This window comes from Chionomys nivalis, chromosome 3 (genome assembly GCF_950005125.1).
Source record: "Chionomys nivalis chromosome 3, mChiNiv1.1, whole genome shotgun sequence".
NCBI lineage: Eukaryota > Metazoa > Chordata > Mammalia > Rodentia > Cricetidae > Chionomys > Chionomys nivalis.
Genome location: NC_080088.1, coordinates 79,356,965 through 79,381,025, shown reverse-complemented (window position 1 = coordinate 79,381,025; position 24,061 = coordinate 79,356,965). Strand labels below are relative to the sequence as shown.

At 45.9% G+C, this 24,061-nt stretch overlaps 2 protein-coding genes and 1 non-coding gene across 3 annotated transcripts in view; 1 reads left to right on the top strand and 2 right to left on the bottom strand.

The window, feature by feature from the left end:
* Positions 1-24,061, bottom strand: part of Fbn3 (fibrillin 3) — a 68,172-nt gene that overhangs the window by 12,136 nt on the left and 31,975 nt on the right. The window contains 15 exon segments of the mRNA XM_057764684.1: positions 2,081-2,206; positions 3,765-3,971; positions 5,056-5,181; positions 5,320-5,451; positions 6,399-6,521; positions 6,646-6,682; positions 6,684-6,745; positions 7,804-7,929; positions 8,067-8,132; positions 8,276-8,428; positions 8,956-9,081; positions 10,500-10,619; positions 18,200-18,349; positions 18,932-18,962; positions 18,964-19,058. Of these exon segments, the coding sequence (XP_057620667.1) occupies positions 2,081-2,206; positions 3,765-3,971; positions 5,056-5,181; positions 5,320-5,451; positions 6,399-6,521; positions 6,646-6,682; positions 6,684-6,745; positions 7,804-7,929; positions 8,067-8,132; positions 8,276-8,428; positions 8,956-9,081; positions 10,500-10,619; positions 18,200-18,349; positions 18,932-18,962; positions 18,964-19,058 (1,680 nt within the window).
* On the top strand, positions 13,129-13,235 carry LOC130872349 (U6 spliceosomal RNA). The gene has a single exon (XR_009056950.1). It is a non-coding gene; the product is annotated as a U6 spliceosomal RNA (small nuclear RNA).
* LOC130871695 (heat shock cognate 71 kDa protein) lies at positions 21,123-23,397 on the bottom strand. Its single transcript, XM_057765251.1, has one exon. It carries the CDS (start codon positions 23,321-23,323, stop codon positions 21,383-21,385), a length of 1,941 nt encoding a protein of 646 aa, XP_057621234.1. The 5' UTR covers positions 23,324-23,397; the 3' UTR covers positions 21,123-21,382.

Here is a 24,061-nt window from a genome sequence, read left to right as displayed (position 1 = left end):
GCTCCACACTCCACCTACCTCTGTGGACTCAGCAATAGAAAATACTTTGGGGGAAAAAGTGTCTGTACTGAACATTCAGATTATTTTCCTTCAATTTTCCCAAACAGTACACGTCACAGCTCTTACACTGTATTAGACTAATACATCAATGCTGAACTGGCTCAGTGCCTTAACTCTATGTTACATTGTAATAAAGATGAGAAGCCATATAAAATGATAATTCTATTTTTATTTAAAATGAAAAAAATATTTTTGTGAGGGTTTGTGTGGATGTTTTACCTGCACATATGTATGTGTGTGTACCTCCTGTGTGCCAGGTGCCTGGAAGGTCAGGAAACAATGCTGGCTCTCCTTGAACTGGAGTCGCAGACAGTTGTGAACTGACATATGGGTGCTGGGAAACAAGCAGCTGGTACCCTTAACCGCTAAGCTATCCCTTCAACCTCTATTTTATTTTAGAGATAGGGTTCCAATATGCAGCAGAGGCTAGCCTAGAACTCACAAAGCAGCCAAGACTAGCCTTTAGCTCACCGTAAGCTCACTTCCTGCCTCAGCCTCCCATGAGCTAGAATTGCAAGCATGAACTCTGATGCCCCTCAAGATAGTTTAAACGTTTTTTAGGAAGAAATGTGGGAAAGAGGATTATGAAGAGGAGGTGGGGTTGAACAGAGGTGGGAAGGAGATAGGAGAGCTGGGGTGAGTATAATTGGAATGTGATTAATAATCTATAAAATAATATGCAGATAATCACTATATAATACACATCTATGAACATTTTAGGGAACAAATTTAAATAATAAAAGTACCTTAAAAAGGAGTTGTAGGTATCATTCAGTAGTAGAGCATCTTTCTAGAATATACTACCAAGGGGCTGGGGGCATGGCTTAGGGGAGAGCTCCTGGGGGCCTGAGTGACATTCTTACTGTCACAAGAAGTAAAAATGAAACTAAAGGAATAGACAGGAGGATGTGTGCAGGTCATAGGCAAACACTACACCACTTAAATTTTGTTATTTTATTTAGCGTGTGTGTGTGTGTGTGTGTGTGTATGTGAGCGCAGGAGCCTGGAGGCCAGAAGAAGGCCTTGGATTTCCTGTAATTAGCGTTATAGATTGGGGAGCCACCCAGTGTGGATACTGGAAACTGAATTCAGGTTCTCTGTAAGTTCTTTAAACCAGGGAGCCATTTGTTCAGCCCCAAAGTCACCATTTTATACTGGAGGCTTAAGGAGCTCCCAGTTTGGCATCTGATAGGGGAGTGAGTATTGGAAAAATTCCCTTTGGCTCTGAGGGATGGATGAATGTTTACTTTTATGGGTGTGGTGGTTTGAGTGAGAATGTCCCCCACAGCCTCATGTATTTGGACACTTGGTCCTCAGTTGGTGGTCCTGTTGGGAGACTTAGGAGGTGAAACTTTAATGGAGAAATGGTGTTACTAGGGCTGAGCTTTGAGAATGTAAAGACTCCTGCAATTTCTGGTTTTCTCTCTGACCTTTGTGCTTGTGGTTCCAGATGTGACCTGTTGGCTTTCTGCACCTGCCACCACACCTGCTGCTTGCTGCCATGCCTCCCAGTCACGACACACTCTCATTCCTCTGAAGTATAAGCCCAAATAAATCCTCTCTTCCATAAGTTGATGTGGTCATGGTGTTTTATTACAGCAACAGAACAGCAAACTAACATAGTGGGTTGTGTGGCTGTAATCACAACTAACCAGCGCAGTCTTTTCATCAGGAAAGTAGTCACTGGAGGTGAATAAACACACAGGCATGGCTGCATGCCAACAAAACTCAACTTGGCCCTCAGATTAGAGTTTGCAGCCCACGATTTGGAGGAATACCCGGCACACAGTGTAACTGAAAAAAATCTTAGGATGTATTAAATAACAGGAGGAAATAGGAGGGGGAAATGTGACCCAGACAGGATGGAATATTTACTTCTGGTCTGTTTTTTGAGTTCCTTAGAGTGTACATGAAAACCAAGAGATACAAAGTGGATAGTCCCCATTGGAATGGGGTGACACACTTTTTGCAGAAGTATAACTAGACCAAAGGTACAGGGTGGGGGTGGGACTTGGCTCACCCATGCAGGCCGTGGCAGTGGCATCTGGTGTATACCCAGCTTGGCAGTCACAGTGGAAGGAACCAATGCTATTGATACACTCGCCATGGTGGCACAGGTCAGCAAACATGTGGCATTCATCCACATCTAGGGACAAACAAGGCAGGGCAGCGGTTAGCTGACTCTGTTGTTCTCTTAAAGAATACCTTCTTGGGCTGGAGAGATGACTCAGTGGTTAAGAGCACTGACTGCTCTTCCAGAGGTTCTGAGTTCAATTCCCAACAACCACATAATGGTTCACAACCATCTGTAATAAGATCTGGTGCCCTCTTCTGGCCTGCAGGCATATATGAAGGCAGAATACTGTATACTAAATGAATAAAATAAAATTTAAAAAAAGAAAAAGAATACCTTCTTTTCTACCAACAAGCCCTCTCTTCAGAGGACTTTCCTTTACTCTGACCACATGGATGCTACTCTAAGGCAATGGGTCAGTCCTGAGCCAGCAGGACATGCTGACAGAGCTTCATTCCCCTGAGTATTTATATACACATACATACATACATACATACATACATACATACATACACATATACACATACATATATACACATAGATACATACACATATACAACATATATATACACACACGCATACATACACACATACACAGATACATATATACACATATGCATACACATACATACAGATACACACACACATAAACATATACACACATACATAAATATACACATACACAGATGCACAATATATACATGCATACATAGAACATATACAGATAATACAGATATGTATACATACATACAGATGCACACATGCATACACAAATACACATACATGCACACATATATACATACACATACAAACATACACACATATACACACATACACAGATTTACATACATACATACTCACACACATTTACCTCAGCCTCAGCCTGATCAGCAAAATAGCAACATATCCTCAGGGCCAAGCAGCAAAACACATATTCAGAAGGACTCATAAACATCTTACTACAGCCACGTACCCAGACACTGATGCAGAATCTTGAGTCACAGGGACATGCACCCAATCCATGGCTCCTTAGTACCCCAGGGACACTGAGAATAGGCACTTCTCTCTGGGGCCTACCCTTTTTACTGTTTACTCAGGATAACCATTTCACACTTAGTGATATACCGTGGACAGACTCACACCCATTCCCAGATAAGCATGCAGTCATGTACTTACTCTTATAAACTTGGTAGAATTCATTAACACACGACAGGCTCACTCCCCCACCCCCACAGCTTTCTAGTTCATGGGAAGGGCTGCTCTTCACAAAGTCCAGTGACCCCTATGCCCATGAGCAACACAATAATCATTAATAAGCTTTCACACACAGAGGGTACACAGCTCTCACACACAGACATTAACAAGCTTGTGAAGAGAACTTATACCTCCTGATAGGGTCTCCCTATGAACAGGTTTGTATACACCACAAACAAGAAACACACACACACCTCTTCCCATGCCTGATCACTTGGCCATTGTAGTTCTTGCGCAGGGCAAACACTGTTCTTGTATCTGCTAGCACATTGGAACACACACACACACACACACACACACTTGCAAATGCACACAGAGTAGCTCACACCATTGTAGCACAGCCACATAGCTTCAACACGACCTCAAGAGAACTTACCTTGGCCCTCGGTGCTGTAGCCCTTGCCATGGGGGCAGAGCTTCCTGTAGGCAGAGGTGCCAGGCAAGGGGCAGAGCTCACAATGGGGGCCCCAGCCCCGGCCACCTCCACAGCAGCACTCGACTCTGGGTACAGCCTCACCACTGCTTGACCAACTCTGGCACATGGCCTGTAGCACCTCAGAGAAGCAGAGCCCCCGCCGAGTATCTGCAGAGAATTGGTAGGAAGGGTGGGTGAAAAACTGCCTTGCCCAAGATCTTCTTCTGTGTTGTGCCTGGAAGTCAGGCATATGTGTATAGAGGACCATCTTCCTGTTGGCATTGGGCACTGTAAAACACCCTTGAATGGGTCAGATAACAGCCACTTGCTTCAATGGACTGGGACAAAAGCTACCCACCTCCCCAAATATCAGTGTTAGCTCTGGGATAGGTTTTGAAGGTTAGGTGGCCTCTATGGAGGGCAGTGTCTTTGTGAGAAAGGAAAACTAAGGGCAGCAGGGAAGCAGGGGAATGGGATAGGAAGAGCTGATGCTTGGAATAGAACAACAGAGACAGAGGAGAAAAATATCAGGGCTGGTGAGATGGCTAACTTGAGTTTGATCCCCAGGATCCACAAAGTAGAAAGAAATAGCCAACCTCCACACATGTGCCATGGGACACCTATACACAATGGTCCCCAAAACCTCGATACTGATAACAAAGTGTAATTAAATAGAATACATAAGATCAGAGATAGGTGGGAAGTGAGGGCTAAATACAGACTGGAAGAGTCTCTACTGGTCACTCCAGAAAGCCAGTGCAGGGTATTCCAATCACTGAGATGAGATTTGGGGGCAAAGAAGCTGAGTTGGCTTTAGGGTAAGCTACAGTGTTGGGAATTGGGAATGGGTTATCTAGGAGATAAATATCATCTAGCCGGAAGCTAGGGGATGTACTTTATCCATGAAGAAGAGAGAAGAGGATGCGAACAGGAATGGACAGGTGCCTAACATAGAAGGTACTGTCAAGGTCTTCTGCTGGGTTCAGTTTTTAGGTTGTTGTGGGAAACCCAAAGAGAGATCATTCTGGGCTGATGCCTCTAAGGTTACAGGAGTCATAGGGGTGGATGGGAAAGAACAGGAGGAAGGGAGGACAGCGAGGAATTAGCTCTTCTACAGAGTGTGTGTAGGCTCATGCATCTATATTGATAATGGTACAGCAATTACTTACTGTCTCCTCAGTGTTCCTGACCTCATCCCTGTCCCAGACCTCACAAGTCTCTGTTCACCTTGCTTCTTCCTGGTTACACTCACCATGGCACTCAGTGAGGGTGGGGCTGGGATGGAAACCCTCATCGCAATGACACTGGAAGCTTCCCACTGTGTTGATGCAGCGACCGTGGGCACAGAGGCTGGACTGGGCCTGACATTCATCCTCATCTGAGATGGAAGGGATAAAGCAGGCCAGAAGGGGAGGCCAAAGTCCCCAAGCCAGTTGCCTTTGGCCTTGAAAGTGCCCCCTTCCTTTGAATTCTCCCCTCCATGTAGCTTTCCCTGGGCCCTAGACGCCCCACGTACCTGTGCAATCCTCCCCAGAGGGCTGGAGCTGCATGCCAGGCGGGCAGACACAGACATAGGTGCCGATGAGGTTTTTGCACAGCATGCCTCGGGTGTGGCAATCCTGAGACCCATCTGCACACTCATCCACATCTTTGGATGACCAGGGATAGTGGGTAAGTCAAGGTCATGCCTTCCACAGCTTGGCTCCAGATGGGAAGAGCCTAGATTCCATACCCTAGCAGAAGTTCATGTGCTACAAACAACCCTAAAGCTTTATAGAATTGGTATTTAGGGTTGGGGTCTTTGGGAGGTGATAGGATTAGATGAGGTCGTGAGGATGGGTCTCCCATCATGGTTCCAGTGGTGTTGTAAGAACAGACTTGATTTAGCACCTCTATATGTCTTGCTTTGTGATGTCTTGTGCCATATCGTGATGCCACTTGGAGACCCTCACCAGAACCATGAGCCAAATATATTGTTATTTGTGTGTGTGTGTTATATACACACATGTGCATATCCATGCACATGCACAGAGGGCAGAGGAGACTGTCACATATCCTGTTCTGTCACACTCTGCCTTTTTTACTTGAGATGGTCTTACTGGACCTAGAGTTAAGCTGGCAGCCAGCAAGCCCCATGGATCCTTCTGTCTTTACAGTGCTGGGGATAAAGGCCTTCATGTAGCCACACCCAGATCTTGCTGTGGGTGCTTAGGTCTGAATTCAAGTCCTCATGCTAGTACAGCAAGTGCTCTTAGTCACTGAGCCATCATCCTTGTCCCATATTTTTGTTCTTTGTCAATTAGCAAAAAAGCTACTACTTCTCCAAAAAAGCAAAAAACCATGTCTCCTTCAAAAACCAAGTGTCTACTTCATGGCCTAGTTCAGCTGTCTTCTATGTGAGCTTCTTTGCTGCTCACTTCTACCCTATGGGGCTCAGTTCCATTTAAAGACAGGAAACCAAAGTGCTGAGACCACATCTGGATCTGTTTGAAGTCAGGACCAGTTTTGGTGTGATGTTACTACACAGTGGAGGTCATAAGATCCATGGTGGGGAACCAGAGAGCCCTTCCCATTGCCAGTCTGTGCAGACCCTACCTTGGCACATGGCGCCATCCTTCCTCAGTGTGTAGCCAGCTGGGCAGGTGCATAGGTAGGAGCCCTCAGTGTTGTGGCAGCGGAAAGCACAGAGCAGTGGATTCAGGGAGCACTCATCAATGTCTGTGGAGGTCAGCAGAGGTCTCATCTGGGCAGGTTCTCTCTGAGGTACCCCTGGTGCCTCCTACAGATCAGCCCTAGAGAATCCCTGTTATACAGCTCTGATCCCGCTCAGGAAGCATCATACTGTCACAGATCATAATGGGGCCGGGCTCAAAGCCTCAAAGTACATGTGCATTTGAAACTTCCAACGACATTTGGGCAAATACCTCCCCCACAGGGGTCTCCTTATATAAAGAGTAAGGGGAGAATATGGAGCAAATGAAAGAATAAGTGAATGTCTGAAACAGTCTACCTGAGCTAATGGGAGAGCACCAACTCCAGCAGGACTGGGAAGGAGCAAGCATAGGACCAAACTAGTCCCTCTGAATGTGGTTGACAGTTGCATGGCTGGGGCAGACTGAGGGGCCACTGGCAGTGGCACCAGGATTTATCCCGGCTGCATGTACTGGCCTTTTGGGATCCCATTCTCTTCGGATGTATACCTTGCTCAGCCTGGATATGGTAGGGAGGGCCTTGGACCTTCCACAAAGCAACGCGCCTTGCCCTCTCTGAGGATTGGGTAGGGGTGGGGTGGAAGGGTGTGTGGAGGGAGTGGGAGGAGGGGAGGGAAGGGGAACTTGGATTGGTATTTTTTTTTTTTTAAAAATCTAATAAATTAAAAAAAGAAAGAATAAATGAATGAGAATTGGAAAGGAGAAGGCAGGCTTAACTTTTATGTTAACTTGACACACCTGGGGAGAGAGTCTCAGCACGGGATTGTTTATATCAGGTTGGCCTGTGGGTATGTCTGGGGGGAAGACCCAGCCCACTGTGGACTGCTTCCTTTCCCAGACATAGTGTCCTGAACTGTGTGAGAGTGGTGATATAGAGTTAAGCACATGCAATTAAGCCTGCATGCACCCATTCATTTCTCTCTGCTCTTGACTTTGGATATCATGGGACTAGTTGAAGTTCTCGCCGTGACTTCCCCACTATGATGGACTATAATTTTGAACTGAAATACCCGCCCCCTCTTCTTTTTGAGACAAGTTTTCTCTGAGTAGCCCTGGCTGTACTGGAACTCACTCTGTAGACCAGGTTGGCCTTGAACTCACAGAGATCCACCTGCCTCTCCCTCCCAAGTGCTGGGATTAAAGGTGTGTGTCATCCCCCGCCCCCCGCCCCTAAATTGCTTTGCTTTTTGTCAGGATATTTTATCACCTCTGCAGGAATTAAGGTAGGATAGGAGAGTGCGTGGATGAGGAAAGTGGCAGCGGTTGGTGAAGGGCTCCTTACTACCCACCAACGCAGGAGATGCTGGTGAAGTCCAGGCTGTAGCCAAAGGGGCACTTGCAATGGAAGGATCCGTCAGTGTTGACACAGGGACCATCAGTGCAGATGCCAGGGTTCTCTGAACACTCATTCACATCTACAGGGTTGAGACATAGTGCCTGCCCACCGGTCACTGAGTAGATTCCAGGGCAACTTGTAGACTCCAAAGCTTGAGGATCCATGCAATGCTGAGACAGAAGGAAGGGGTTCCTAGAACTCAGAAGAAAGCCTTACCTTTTCTGGAGCCATCTGGGCCTGGGACAGCCCCATGGCCAAAGGGACAGAGCTCCTGAAAATTAACTGGAAAGAGAATGGTAAGTGGGATTAGAAGAGTCGGGGAGGGGGTGTGTGTCAGCACAACAGTCCCCAGTATCTAAGAAGGGTGAGGGAAGAATGGAGGAGGGAGAAAGCGTAGGGAGGGAGAGAGGGTGCGTGGGACTCACCACTGTCCTTCTGAGGGCACAGTTCACAGGGGTCCCCCCAACCCTCTGCAGGGTTCTTGCTGCAGCAGCACTGGGTCTTCGTGGTGTTGAAAGCTTTGGGATTTGAACACTTTCCGGCCTCAAATCGGGTGAAGCAAAAACTCTGGCGAATGTCTGCGGAGAGGGAGGTGGGGACGATAATAGTGGACGCTGCACCTGATTGGCTAATCTTCTTCATCCCAACCTCAGTGAACGGGCAACCCTGCTCCTACTAGCACCCAAAGCAAATAAGCCATACACCTGGCTAGACCCAATTGCTTGGGAGTGAACCTGTGATGCACTCTGGGCCAATGAGAATGAGCTGGGAATTCTTTCCAGCAGTGTTTCAAGCCACTTCTTGTGTGTGTGTGCATGCATCTTGCTGACAAACTTTCAACGTGGCCCTTGTGTCAGGTAGAATAGGCAAACTCCACCCATTGCTTTTGAATCAGAGTTTTCTTAGAATGACAAAGATCATTTTCAGAGGGTTGGAAGACCTGGTAGGGCAGGCCCTCAGCCTCCAGCCCGTCAGCCTGAGTTCTTACTGGCAGGCTGGGGTATGATTTACCACTGGGCCCTATGTTCCCTTCATGGTTGATACTGGCTAAGTTGAACTGTAGGCTCTGGGACAGGCATTTGCTTATATTTCTCACAACACTCACCAAAACAGTAGTGTCCACTGTCAGAGAGGACAAAACCAGAAGGGCAGAGACACTGGAAGGTCCCAGGACTGTTGGCACAGGTGCCAAGAAAGCAGAGGCTGGGCTCCTCCAAGCATTCATCAGTATCTGCAGAGGCAGGGATGGGAGCTGAGATGGGGGTAACTGTATCTCCAGCAAAGCAGAGGGAGTTTAGCTCTCCATCGTGCTCCTAAGCATGTACGCAGGGTGGGGGCTGGTGGTTGCAGAGGGAGTCACCACTAGGTGGGCAGTGTGTATGTGGAGGTCTTTATGTTCAGAGTAGGGGTCATGTTCAGGAGTTCTTCTTTTAAATTTATTTCTGTGTTTTAAAAGTGTGCCTGTTTGTGTGTGTGTGTGCACATGTGCATGTGCGTGAGTGCCGGTGCCTGTGGAGGCCTTAGGTCCTGGATCTCTCTAGAGCTGGCGGTTGTCAGCTGCCCGATGGGGGTGCTGGTCCTCTACAAGAGCAGTAGGCTCTCTGCTGAGCCACCTCTCCAGACTCAGAAGTTCATCTAAAAAAATGCTGGGCATGGTGGTGCACATCTTTAATCTTAGCACTCAGAAAGCAGAGGCAGGAGGATGTCTGTAAGTTGCAGACTAGTCTGGTCTACATCTAGAGTTCCAGGATAGCCAGGGCAACACAGTGAGACCTTGCCTCCAAAACAACAATTATTATACTTGTATTTATTTTGTGTGTACACATGTGGCGGCCAGAGGACAACCTACAGGAATCAGTTTCCTCTAGTGCCTTTACCTGCCGAGTCATGTCATCATTAGAGACTGAAAACTGGGCAAAGTTAATTGAGACTAGAGATATTCTGCCTATACTAGTTGGAGTTAGCTTATGTGCCAGGCTAGACTAGATAGAATAAATTAGAAAATACCAGGGCTGAACTGGTCTAAATGAGTTCATTCTATACATAACAGTGAATTTGCTGAAGCCAGAATGGCTTGTTAGCCCAGGTTATACAAGGCTAGCCTAAGTGGAAAATAGATGTTGGCAGTTCAAACTGGCCCAGATTGTGAAAGGTTAGTACAAATGGAAGATTGGATTATCAGCAGTTGGGCCAGACTGATTCAGATAATGAGCAAACTGACATGTTTGTCCCACTAAAGTGGGCTCATCAGTATCTGCAGAGGGAGATGGGAAGGTAAGGTCACCATAAACCCCAAGGTCACTGAGCTTTCCTTATATTTCTGCCCATAGGCTAATCCACCTGCTCAGACATTCTAGTCCGGGTTAGCATATATTATATGAGACTAACCTGGTGAATTAGCTAGTTAAGATCAAGTTAGACTAATTAGTCTAAAGTATATGACATGATTTTTGTGGACCAGAATTCTACGGAGTTTCTGAAGTACAATGATAATGAAACCAAGTATATTTTACAGTGATCACAAAGAATTCTCTGAGCTCTGAGAGAAAGGCCCGAACCAGGAGCTCCAGAACAGTTCTGATAATAATGGAGCTGTGTTTGGTCCTGTGCTGTGTGCACCTGCACTCTGGTAGGAGGTTGAACACTCACCAATGCAATGGCCACTCTGCACCTGGAAGCCAGGGGGGCAGATGCACTGAAAGGAACCTTCCAAGTTCTGACAGGTGCCTGGCAGACAGGTCCCGGGCAGGCTCAGACACTCATCAATATCTGTGGAGGAGAAAAGAAGAGGACTTCAATGCCAGAGAGGAGGTGGAGTGTTCCCTGAGGTCTTTGGCCAACATCTGCAGGCGATTTGGGGGCCAAGCCCTTTCAGGGACAGTTTTAGGTCTAAGGGAAAAGCTGAGACTCTGGAACACAGGGGCAGCAGAGGAAGGAAGGATTGTTTGTTCTTGTTGGGTTTATGAACCTGGAGGGAAGCAGGGAGCAAAATTTATGAGCCACTTGCAGGTTCCCTCCAAGATATCCATTCGGTATATCTGCTATTTGTTATTTCATAAATTTCCTGTTTGCAAGATGACCTTGCTCTGAACTATAGTCAGCTCTTCTTTTTTTATACCTTTACAATAAATAAGATGGATGAGTAAGGAGATCATGAAGTCCCACCCCCACTTGAAGAGCTGTTGGCAACTGCTGGCTGTAGAATGAGGGTGTCAGTTTTCACCCAGGATATGGCCCCTGATAGGTTGCCTATGTTCTAGTAGATGACCCCACACCTACCCACATATGGGCAACAGTAAATGCACTCAGCGTGCCTAACAAAGAGCACATGGAGTGGGAGGGAAAGTGGTGGTGGGACATGGAAGGAGGTGCAGGGCAGGGAGCTGGGGGTGAACTTGATCAAAAACACATATGCACGTATGAAATTCTCAATTTAAACTGGCAAACTGAATCCAAGAACACATCAGAAAAATCATCCACCATAATCAAATCGACATCATCCCAGAGATGCAGGAATGGTTCAACACATGAACATCTGTCAATGTAATCCACCATATAAACAAACTGAAAAAAAAAAAGACCACATGATCATCTCATTAGATGCTGAAAAAGTCTGCAACAAAATACAATATCCCTTCATGATAGAGGTCTTGGAGAGAGCAGGGATACAAGGAATATACCTAAACATAATAAAGACAATATACAGCAAGCCAACAACCAACATCAAACTAAATGGAGAGAAACTCAAAGTGATCCCACTGAAATCAGGAACAAGACAAGGTTGTCCACTCTTTCCATATCTATGCAATATAGTTCTTGAGGTTCTAGCTTGAGAAATAAGACAACAAAAGGATGTCAAGGGGATACGAACTGGAAAAGAAGAAGTCAAACTCTCACTTATTGCTGATGATATAATAGTTTACATAAGCAACCCCAAAAATTCTACCAAAGAACTTCTACAACTCATAAACATCTTCAGTAACATAGCAGTATACAAGATTAACTAAAAAAATTAGTAGCCCTCTTTTACACAGATGATAAATGAGCTGAGAAAGAAATCAGAGAAACATCACCCTTCACAATAGCCACAAATAGTGTAAAATATCTGAGTAACTCTAACCAAACAAATGGAAGACCTGTATGACAAGAACTTTAAATCTTTGAAGAAAGAAATGGAAGAAGACACCAGAAAGTGGAAAGATCTCCCATGCTCTTGGGTAAGTAGAATTAACATAGCAAAAATGGCAGTCTTACCAAAAGCAATCTACAGATTCAATGCAATACCCATCAACACCCCAGCAAAATCCTTCACAGACCTTGAAAGAACAATACTCAACTTTATATGGAAAAGCAAAAATCCAAGAAAGTCTTTCATGTAAAAATGAATCAAGCAGAAGACAAAATATCAGGTCTCAAAGATAAAGGATCTCTCCCACTGCTTGGATATGAGCGAAGGACTTGACATCCTACTTCACAGATACTTGTTCAGTCATGTTCGCTGTGGCTCTATGCGCAATAAGATAGGAAATAGAAACAACCTAAATGTCCTTCTACTGACAAGTGGATAATGAAAATATGGTACATATGCACAATGGAATACTATTTATGTAAAGAAAAGTAGAATTGTGAACTTTGCAGGTGAATGAGTGAAACTAGAAAAGATCATATTGAGTGAGTAGCCCAGATCCAGAAGGACAGACACTGCATGTTCTCTCTCATTGGAGACCCAGATCCAGAAGGACAGACACTGCACGCTCTCTCTCATTGGAGACCCAGACCCAGAAGGACAGACACTGCATGTTCTCTCTCATTGGAGACCCAGACCCAGAAGGACAGACACTGCATGTTCTCTCTCATTGGAGACCCAGACCCAGAAGGACAGACACTGCACGTTCTCTCTCATTGGAGACCCAGACCCAGAAGGACAGACACTGCACATTCTCTCTCACTGGAGACGCTCAGCTCCAAATCTTCAGATGTGAGCACATGTCCTGGAGTAACTGAAAAAAGCAAGAAAGTAGAAAGGGATCATTGCTGGCATGGGAGAGCAACAGAACAGAGGAATAGTTGGGTACAAGAGATCTGGTCAGGGAAATGGGGAAAAGGGGACTCTGGTTAGGGAAGGGAGTGAGATAAACACAGGAGAAGGGAGGAAGGTAAAATAACAGTAAGAACATTTGAAAAAAATCATAAGAAATCATACTATTAATGAGTTACCTGAAAAACCACTAGAATATCTGTAAGTCTGGTTATAGAAATACTTATATAGTTTAAATAAGTGCTCGCTTGGGTAGCACATGTGCTAAAACTGGAACAATACGGAGAAGATTAGCATGGCCCCCGTGAAAGGGTGACACACAAATTCACGAAGCACTCCATAGTTTTGTATAAAAAAGTTTAAATAAATAAAATTTACAACTATCCCTCCAAGATCGATCCCAAAACTAACTAACAAAAATTCCAGAACCAAACACAGGAAAAATTCCAGTGCCAGACACAGACAGCTGTTTTTAGAGCTGTTATGTGGGCTGTCCAAGAAACTCACAAGACATTTTAGGCCATTGCTGTTGTCCCCAGAGGTAGAAGGTAAGTCCCTATTGCTGGAGACACATCATGCATTCAGGTGCAGGGACCAGATGACCCAGAGCGGGAACTGACTTGAATGGCCCCTCTGAGGGCTAGCTTTCATGGGCTCAGAAGGTGCCATGCAAGCTTCCAAAGGAAGAAGTAACCGACAGTCCTACCCAACTATGACTCCCATAATCTACAACAGTGACCAGCTTGTCATGATAACCCTAGGGGTGGTAATGGCATACATACCTTGGTGATCACCAACGACTCTCTAATTGGACCTACGACTCATTCAACAAGAGGGAGACCTTGCCTGGGATTGGAAACCTAGCCAATAATTCGGTTTTAGTGAAGTCATGAATCTCGGAAGGAGAGCCTGTAACCACCACTTTACTAAACTAGCATGATCCCCAATTACACTCTAAATATTTGTCTTTATACTCACATATAAGTGTAATCTTCATCCTTCATCAAGGAAGCTTCCCAGTGCAAGAGACAGAGACCACTCCAGAAAACTACAACCAATCTAAATGCAGAGCCGTGGAGCCCAATCCCAATGGATACATCTACAATGCAACTCAGGGAACAGTGCAGAACAGGAGGTGTAAAGATTGTGAGAACCAGAGGATTAAGGGATCAAGAAATTTGCTGTGGTATTGTATTTCCTAGTAATGTCTGAAACTATACCCATAAAGTCTCATCAATATGACTGCACCAAACATAAGCTGAACAGAGACAAAGAACAACAGATAAGGCAAAGTGGACAGGGTAAAGCTCAGGAGACCTCAACCCTAAACAAAGAACTACAGGCTACTGAGAAATGCTGAGACGGGAGAAATAGTTCTCCCTGCGTTATCCAATTGGTTATCCAATACCAAACGGTCAGCCCTGAAAACACACATAAAAGTAATATTATACAGTCTGATACGGTTATATTTAGGAATATATATATGAAGAGACATAAACACATATGCAACTATTAACGAAAGAAGAGGCCATGAGCTTGAGAGAGAGCAAGGAGGGAGGGGTACATGGGAGGATTTGGGGGCAGGAGAGGGAAGGTAGAAATAATGTAATTATATGATAATCTCGGAAGGAAAAGAAAAAATTCTTTAAAAGTACATGTTAAACTAGGCAGTGGTGGCATACACCTATAATTCCAGATGGATCTCTCTGAGTTTGAGGCCAGCCTGGTCTAAGGAATGAGTTCAGGATAGTCAGTCCTGTTATACAGACAAACTCTGTCTTGCAAAACCAAAACCAAAACAACAACAAAAACAAAAACATCAAACCCAAAATCAAAACAAAAAAATGCATCTTAAAAATAAAATAATTTAAATTTTATTTATATGTTTATTTTGTGTGTATGCCTTCATATGTCTTTACACCATGTGCATTCCTGGTTCCTATGGAGGCGGGAATTGGGTGTCAGATCCTCTGGAACAGGTTGTGAGTCTACATGTGGATGCCGGGAATTGAACCTGAGTCCTTTAGAGGAGCAGTTAGTGCTCCACACCTCCAACCTTCTATTTCTATTTCTTTTTTTTTTTTTTTTTTTGCTTTTTCGAGACAGGGTTTCTCTGTGGTTTTGTAGCCTGTCCTGGAACTAGCTCTTGTAGACCAGGCTGGTCTCGAACTCACAGAGATCCGCCTGCCTCTGCCTCCCGAGTGCTGGGATTAAAGGCGTGCGCCACCACCGCCCGGCTCTATTTATATTTCTAACCATGTGTCCCTGATCTAGTTCTTTGCTATGAGACACAGGAACCTGGATACTACAGCAGATTCCCCTGAGACATGCTGGAAGTTGCTCTGGGACTCAGACTATTGCCTGTAGTGATTGGGTGACTTTCCCCCCACCTATTCTTTTTTTAAATTATGTTTTATCTATTTATTTTATGTGTGTGTGTATTATGAATCATGTTTAGAGGTCAGAGGGAATCAATCACTGGGGACTGAACTCAGGCCACTAGGTTTGGTGAAAACTGCCTTTACTTACTGAGTCCTGTGTCCCAGTCATAGGGCCACTTATCCACCAACTCAGGCAGCTCACCTGCACAGTTACTGCTGCGGGTTGCCACAGAGCCAGGGGAGCACAGGTACTTGTAGGAGCCAACAATGAGGAGGGAAGGGAGAAAGGAAAGAGGCAGTAGGAAGGGAAAGGGCTGGGTGAAGGAACCTGAGGCTGTAGGTAGAAGGTTTGGTGACCAATCACCAAGAAACTTCTCCATGCGGATGTCAGTGATGAACCCTGGCACTTAGTTCCACAGAGGAGCTGGGTGGAGAAAAACAGAACCCCAGACCATACCGCTGCCCACCATGAGTGCTGCACCTCCATGCACCCACAGCCCAGCCCTTGCCTGGCCTCCCACCTTCCTTTACTCTGTGTTGATTATCTCTAGCTTCAAGGCTTCCCCAAGTCTATTCAGGGTACTTCCCAGAACACAGATGGGAGACTTCCCGCATGTTTTCCTTTGGAGAAAGCACCAGCCATGCTTATAACCCTTGTTAAAGAGAGGACCAGGGAGGTGGCTCAGCTGATAAAGTACAGACCTCTGTAGTACGAGGATCTGAGCTTAAATCACAGAGCCATGTATAAAAGCTGGGTGGGTGGTGCATGCTTGTTTCTAACAGCATTAGGGAGGCAGAGGCAGGCAAACCTCTGGGTTTTCCTGGTCAGCCACTCTGGCCAAAATAAATGAGGAGCTCTAAAAAACTAGAGTGGAGAATTACCTGAAGAAGACACCCTGATGTCAACATCTGGCGTTCACAAGTGCATGTACCAGTAAATACACCCACACCGGCACACACACACACAATACACACACCACATACACACACCCCACACCCACCCACACACCCCATACACACCACAAACACCACACACACCACATATACACCACACACATAAACACCCACCACACACACTACACCACACACACATACATACACACACATACCATACCCCCCCCACACACTACATATACACACACCACACACACACTAATATACATACCACACATACACCATACCACACACACCACATACCACACACACCACATACCACACACACCACATACCACACACACACACACACACACCACACACACACACACACACACACACTCTTCAGTTACTACCTCAAGACTGTCATTCCAGCCCCCACCATTCCCACAAGGAAGATTCTTGCATTTAAGCCCCTAATGTTCCTGTGTGATGGTTAGTTTTATTACAACTTCATAAAAACCTGGATTAAACTGGGGAGAAAGTCTCAATGAAGGACTGCCTAGATCAAGCTGGCCTTTGAGCGTGTTTCTGGGCACTGTCTTCACTGCCTTTCTTGATGTGGGAAGACCCAATCTGGAACCAGGCTCCTCTGTCCCCTGGTTTGTGGGCTGTGTGGGTGGAGAAGGTGAGCCGCACACTAAGAATGCATGCTTTCCATCTTTAGCTACCAACCAAGACTTCCCTGCAATGGAGGACCAAGTCCTGAAGTCAACTGAAATAAACTCACAACAAGCTCCTCTAAGCTGCTTTTTGTCAGAATATTTTACTGCTACAACAGAAATGAAACCGACACAACCGACGTGTCTCAGTGTGAGCCTTTAAGCTGCCAGAGAGCAGGAGCCTCTTCCCTGGCCTTCCCTAGAGCTATCTTTAGAGTATGTCCCCCAGAAGTTTCCTTGCTAGAAACCTAAGTCTTAAGGTTGGACGCTGATGATGTTTGGAGAAGGGGCTTAGGGAAAGTAAGCAGGACCAGGAGGGTGGGGCCTCGAGGTGGCATTGTGGCTTTCAAAGAGAAAAGACACCCAAACTGGCACACTTGCTCTGCTGCACACTGTGACACCCTCCACCATACTGGGATGCAGTAAGATAGCCCCCCACCCCCACCCCCAGATGCTGGTGCCTTTACACTGAGCTTCTAAGCCTTTTGCACTGCAAATTAAATAAACTTGTATTTGGGCTGGAGATGAAGTTCAGTGGTAGAGAGCTTGCCTACCACAAATAAAACCCTGGGTTCAGAGCCCAGAATCACAAAACAAAAAGAACCCCTAAATTAAAATCCAGATCAAAACCACTATTTTTTCTTTTAAGGATTATTTTATTTTAAATTATGTGTATATGTATATATGTCTGAGTCTATGAATGCAGGTGCCGGTGGTGGCCAGAAGAGGGAGCCAGATCCCCAGGCACCGAGTTCGAGGTGGCTGGGAGCCACCTGACAGGGGTGCTGGGAACCAAACTCAGGTCCTCTGGAAGGGCTGTGTATGCTTTAACTGCTAACTCATCTCTCCAACCCTGACCTCCTACTGTTTATAAGAATCTAGTCTCAACTATTTTGTTACAGCAGCCCAAACCTCATATTTAGTGCCACAACTTGAATGTGCAATGTCCCTCCACAGGCTCGGGTGTTTGAATACTTGGTCTCCAGCTGGTGGTGCTGCTTTGGGAGGCTGTGGAATATTTAAGATGGGGGGGGGGCTTAACTCAAGTAAGTGAGCTATTGGGGGTGGGTGGATCTTTGGGGGCTATGTCTGCCTTTGAACAAACAAACAAAACCAAGGTAGAAGGCTTGTAAAAAAGTGATACCCCAAGTAGATCTTTGGCCCCCACAATCGGTTTACCCACACATGCATATACCACATGAAGACACACCCACTTGTGTGGTACACACAGAGAACAAAGCAGATAATTAAAGGCTAGAAGCCTCTAACTTTACCATGTATCCCTCTGTACTGTGCTGGGAGGGGCCAGAGTGAGAAAGTGGCTGGGGCACTCACAGTTGGCAGGGGTGGGACAGGCCACACGGGGTCTGTTCCATGCCTGCCCCATGCTGTAGGAGCAGCAACACATCCTCCGGGTCACACTGAAGTTCAGCGTGTTCCCACATGTACCATGACAGTGCCGGAAACGCTTGCTCTTTCTCGTGTCTGCAGCTGAAGTGGGAAGAAAGAACGCGGGCCGCAGACTGGCAAGATGGTTCGTCTGGGAACGGCGCTTACCACCAAGCCTGACAGCCTGAGCTCGACTCCTGGGACCACACAGTTGAAGGAAAGAACTGATCCTGCAGGTTGTCCTTTGACCTCCACGTGTGTGCCATGATGCCCACACAGCCCCCATTTCCCATGTAATAAGTAAATAAAAGGTAAAGAGAAAAAGAAAAGATATGGGAACGGGTCCAAGCCAGAGTAAGAATGCAGACTGGAGAGAGGGTTTATCCATGGATTCATGCTAACACTTTGGCTTGAGGTCTCTTCTCCAATCTCGTTAAGCCTTTGTTGACCAGTGCATGGCCTGGGAGGACAAATCGCAGCTACTCTAGGCTCCTAAATCTTGAAGTCTTGGAGTATCATTTTGTCCCATATAAGCACATCAAATATATGCAGATGTACTGTTTCTTCTTTCAAATATACCTCTCTCTGCACCTTCCCAGGCTCTGAGTGTCTTTGCAGTCCTTCCCATAGCAACCACTAGCCTTTCACCCTTCAAACCCAAGACATCACACTTCCTACCCACACAGTTGTTGCCACTGCTGACCTGCATGCAGGAACTCTGCAGGGCAGATACAGGTGTAATTTCCTAAGCTGTAGCCTGGGCCGGGGCTACAGGTGTCTGGGTGTGAGGAGCATTCACCAATATCTGCAGGGGAGGGAAGGGTGGAAGAGGACACATGAGAAATGTCAGAGACCATCTGGGTGACTCCCTCAGGGGTTCCCTACCCCAGGCCCAGTGAAGACACTTTATTATTGACTTCTGTTTGGTTTCACTAGCTTAAAATCACACAGATATTTGAGCCAGGAAGGTGGCGATTGTTGCACACACATGGGGACCTGAGTTTGCATCCCCAGATCCCACATAGCTCTGGAAGCTATCCTGGTGCACATGGAGCAAACAGACCCTGTCTTAGATAAGGAGGAAGCAAAGATTGACCTAAGGCTGTCCTCTGTCACGTGCACACTGTGGCATGAGCACCCACATTGACACTCCCTATGATGGTTTTGTTTGTTTGTTTCTTGGTCATGATATCTTTTCTCAGCAACAGAAACCAGGACGGACACTAAGAGACAATATGAAAAGGACTAAGAGCAATGAAAACGTGAAGTGGGGCCATCACTTCCAACCCTACAGAAGCCATCAGGGCCATTACTTCCAACCATACAGAAGCTCAGGAATCATAAGACAATAGAATGAATAATTGCATGCTGCCCCTAAATCAGGTTGATAAGAGGACATGAATACATTTCTAGAAGAGCTGGACACATGGCTTGGTGGTTAAGAGCATGTGCTATTCTTGCATTCACTGACCCAGCTCCAGGGTATCTGATGCCCTCTTCTGGCTTCCACGAGTACTGCACTTGTAAACACAAAATTAAAGTCTAAGATTTACACACACACACACAGAGACAGAGAGAGAGATAGAGAAAGAGAGAGATAGAGATAGATAGATAGATAGATGATGAGAGAGAGAGAGAGAGAGAGAGAGAGAGAGAGAGAGAGAGAGAGAGATTGAATGGTAATATAATAGAAAGAGACAGAATACAGTAGTTTAAAACCTAACCAAGAAAAGACCAGGAAAAATGGCTTCACTGGCGAATTCTACCACATATTAAAAGAATACCAATTATATCCAGGATTTTCCATAAATAGTAGAGAATCATCTCTAACTCATCCAATGATATCAGAATCACCTCCATATCCAGAATACACAAAAATACCACAAGAACAGATGCTGCAGGACAGTACCCCTTATGAAAGTCTCTAAATGCAAAGGTCTTCTCTAAGTGGGAAATGAGGGACGGCAATGGGGCTGCCCAGCATCTCTCTAACATGCATGAGACCCTGGGTTCCATCCCTAGCACTATAAAAGGAAATACACAAAACCATTATCAGGCTGGGGAAATGACTTGCCATTTTCACTTGCCACACAAGCCTGATCCTGATGTCCTATGTTCAGATCCATGGAATCCATCTTAAATGCTGGACGTGGGATGGAGAAATGGCTCAGTGGTTAAGAGCACACAGTGCCTTCTATAGGCTATGAGTTCAGTTCTCAGCAACTAATGAGGCAGCTTACAGCCGCCTGTAACTCCAGTTCCAGGAAGTTCGACACTGTCTGTCCTTCATGTGCACCTTGCACACATACATACACACATAGAGACAGACACATATCCTATACTGAGATGGGAGAAGGAGGCAGGAGAACCGACTTGTAGGCCAGTCAGTCAGGAGGACCCAGGGAAGTGGTAGAAATAGAAAGCCTGGCTCAAGCAAGGTGGAAGGACAGAATCAGCTCCTGAGAGTTCTCCCCTGACCTCTGCACACATGCTGCAGCATGCATATCCCTAAACACACACACACACACACACGCACGCACACACACACACACATCAGCAGATGGAATCCAACAGCATATTGTGGGGATGATACACTGTGACAGTCATGGTTGGTATTAATACCAACTTGCTACATATTAGAAGCACATGAGTAGAAAGCCTCACCGGAAGGATTGTCCCAATTGCCTTAATTAATGTGGGAAGATCTACTCAAAATGTGGACGGCACCTTCTGGGCAAATCCCTGATAGAAAGGGTGTGGCAGGAGGAAGATAACTCACCTATTGCTCTCCTGACCTTTCTTCTTGCCTCTGAGTTGATTTATCCTGTTGCTGCAGCTTAGGATTCTTTTTTTTTTTTTTTTTTTTTTTTTGGTGCCAATTTAAATATTTATTAGACATTCCATTTTCCGCCTGTTTTATTAAACATTGCATTTTCCACTTAGGATACAGTGCTTATAAAGTGCAATGCTTACTTCACTCCCTGTGCACATGTTCCATGTTCAAGTATTGAGAATGCCCAGTAAATTTATTGTAGCAGTTTGAATTTGAAACCACCATGTAACTTGCTAAATTTGGGTCCTTCGAATGTTTCCCTGTGGAACAAATGCTACACTTCTACTTGGATTGACTTAATCCACCTCTTCAATGGTGGGCCCTGAAGAAGCACCACCAGATGGAGGAGCTCCTCCACCAGGGAAGCCGCCAGGCATTCCTCCAGGCATCCCACCAGCAGTCTGGTACAGCTTGGTAATGATAGGGTTGCAGACCTTCTCCAGTTCCTTCTGCTGGTGTTCAAATTCTTCCTTCTCTGCAGTCTGGTTCTTATCCAGCCAACTGATGATCTCGTTGCACTTGTCTAGGATCTTCTGTTTGTCCTCATCATTGATCTTTCCTTGAAGTTTCTCATCTTCAACTGTTGCTTTCATGTTGAAAGCATAAGACTCCAGAGAATTCTTGGAGGAAACCTTATCTCTCTGCTTTTCATCTTCAGCTTTGTATTTCTCAGCTTCCTGGACCATGCGCTCAATATCTTCCTTGCTCAAGCGGCCCTTGTCATTGGTGATGGTGATCTTGTTCTCCTTGCCTGTGCTCTTATCTACAGCAGAAACATTGAGGATGCCATTGGCATCAATGTCAAAAGTGACTTCAATCTGGGGAACACCACGGGGTGCTGGAGGGATGCCTGTAAGTTCAAACTTTCCAAGCAGGTTGTTATCCTTGGTCATGGCTCGTTCACCTTCATACACCTGAATGAGCACACCCGGCTGGTTATCAGAGTAGGTGGTGAAAGTCTGAGTCTGCTTGGTAGGGATTGTAGTATTGCGCTTGATGAGAACAGTCATGACTCCACCAGCAGTTTCAATACCAAGGGAAAGAGGAGTGACATCCAAGAGCAGCAAATCCTGAACATTCTCAGACTTGTCTCCAGATAGAATGGCTGCCTGGACAGCTGCACCATAAGCAACAGCTTCATCAGGGTTGATGCTCTTGTTCAGCTCTTTTCCATTGAAGAAGTCCTGCAGAAGCTTCTGAATCTTGGGGATTCTGGTAGAACCACCCACCAGGACAATATCATGGATCTGAGACTTATCTAGTTTAGCATCTCGAAGAGCCTTTTCTACAGGGTCCAGAGTACCCCGGAACAGGTCAGCATTTAATTCTTCAAATCGAGCACGGGTAATGGAGGTATAGAAGTCGATTCCCTCATAGAGAGAATCAATCTCAATACTGGCCTGGGTGCTGGAGGAGAGGGTGCGCTTCGCCCGTTCACAGGCAGTACGCAGACGCCTGACAGCTCTCTTGTTCTCACTGATGTCCTTCTTGTGCTTTCGTTTAAACTCAGCAATGAAATGGTTGACCATCCTGTTGTCAAAGTCTTCTCCACCCAAGTGGGTGTCTCCAGCTGTTGATTTGACTTCAAAAATTCCATCCTCAATTGTGAGGATGGACACATCAAAAGTACCACCTCCCAAGTCAAAGATCAGCACATTCCTTTCAGCTCCAACCTTCTTATCTAGCCCATAGGCAATAGCAGCAGCAGTCGGCTCGTTGATAATTCGAAGGACATTGAGGCCAGCAATAGTTCCAGCATCTTTTGTTGCCTGCCGCTGAGAATCATTGAAGTAGGCTGGCACTGTGACCACAGCATTGGTAACCGTCTTCCCCAGATAAGCTTCTGCGATCTCCTTCATCTTAGTAAGAACCATAGAGGACACCTCCTCTGGGTAGAAGCTTTTTGTCTCTCCTTTGTACTCTACTTGGACCTTGGGCCTGCCTGCATCGTTCACCACCATGAAGGGCCAGTGCTTCATGTCAGACTGTACAACGGCATCATCAAACCTACGTCCGATCAGACGTTTGGCATCAAAAACTGTGTTGGTGGGGTTCATCGCAACCTGATTCTTAGCAGCATCCCCAATCAATCGTTCCGTGTCAGTAAAAGCCACATAGCTTGGTGTGGTTCGGTTACCCTGGTCATTGGCAATAATCTCCACCTTCCCGTGCTGGAAGACGCCCACACACGAGTAGGTGGTGCCAAGATCAATACCGACTGCAGGTCCCTTAGACATGGTTGCTCGCGTGTAGGCCCGGCTGTGCTGGCGAGGACACCGCACCGATTTCCCCCAAAGCTGGCGCCGCGTTCAATGAGCTTTTTTTTTGGTTTTTTGAGACAGAGTTTCTCTGTGGTTTTGGAGCCTGTCCTGAAACTAGCTCTTGTAGACCAGGCTGGTCTCGAACTCACAGAGATCCACCTGCCTCTGCCTCCCAAGTGCTGGGATTAAAGGCGTGCGCCACCACCGCCCGGCTAGGATTCTTTATCTGATAGTAAAACCAGTATTTCCAGGTTTCCATTCTAAGAACTGATGGGCCTTCAGGAACTTTCAAGATTTTTAGTGCCTAACTGGGATTAGTGAGATATCAGTACTATGGACGGAACAACTGCCAGGTTGTTGGCCTCTCTAGTGTGACCCAGCCACTGTGAGACTATTTCAATTACTGAGGTACCAGCCACAAAGATCAAGCAACTACTGTTATTATTTCAACATAAGCTGATTTCAGGTAGAAATCTATCTATCTATCTATCTATCTATCTATCTATCTATCTATCTATCTTCAACCATCTATTTATCCATCCATCTATTTATCCATCCATCTATTTATCCATCCATCTATCTATTTATCCATCCATCCATCCATCCATCCATCCATCCATCCATCCATCCATCCATCCAGTTGTCTAGGCGGCTGGGTGGCTGTGGCCTGTTGATTATATTAAAGAGCCCAGGCTTCAGTTTTAGAATGGTCAG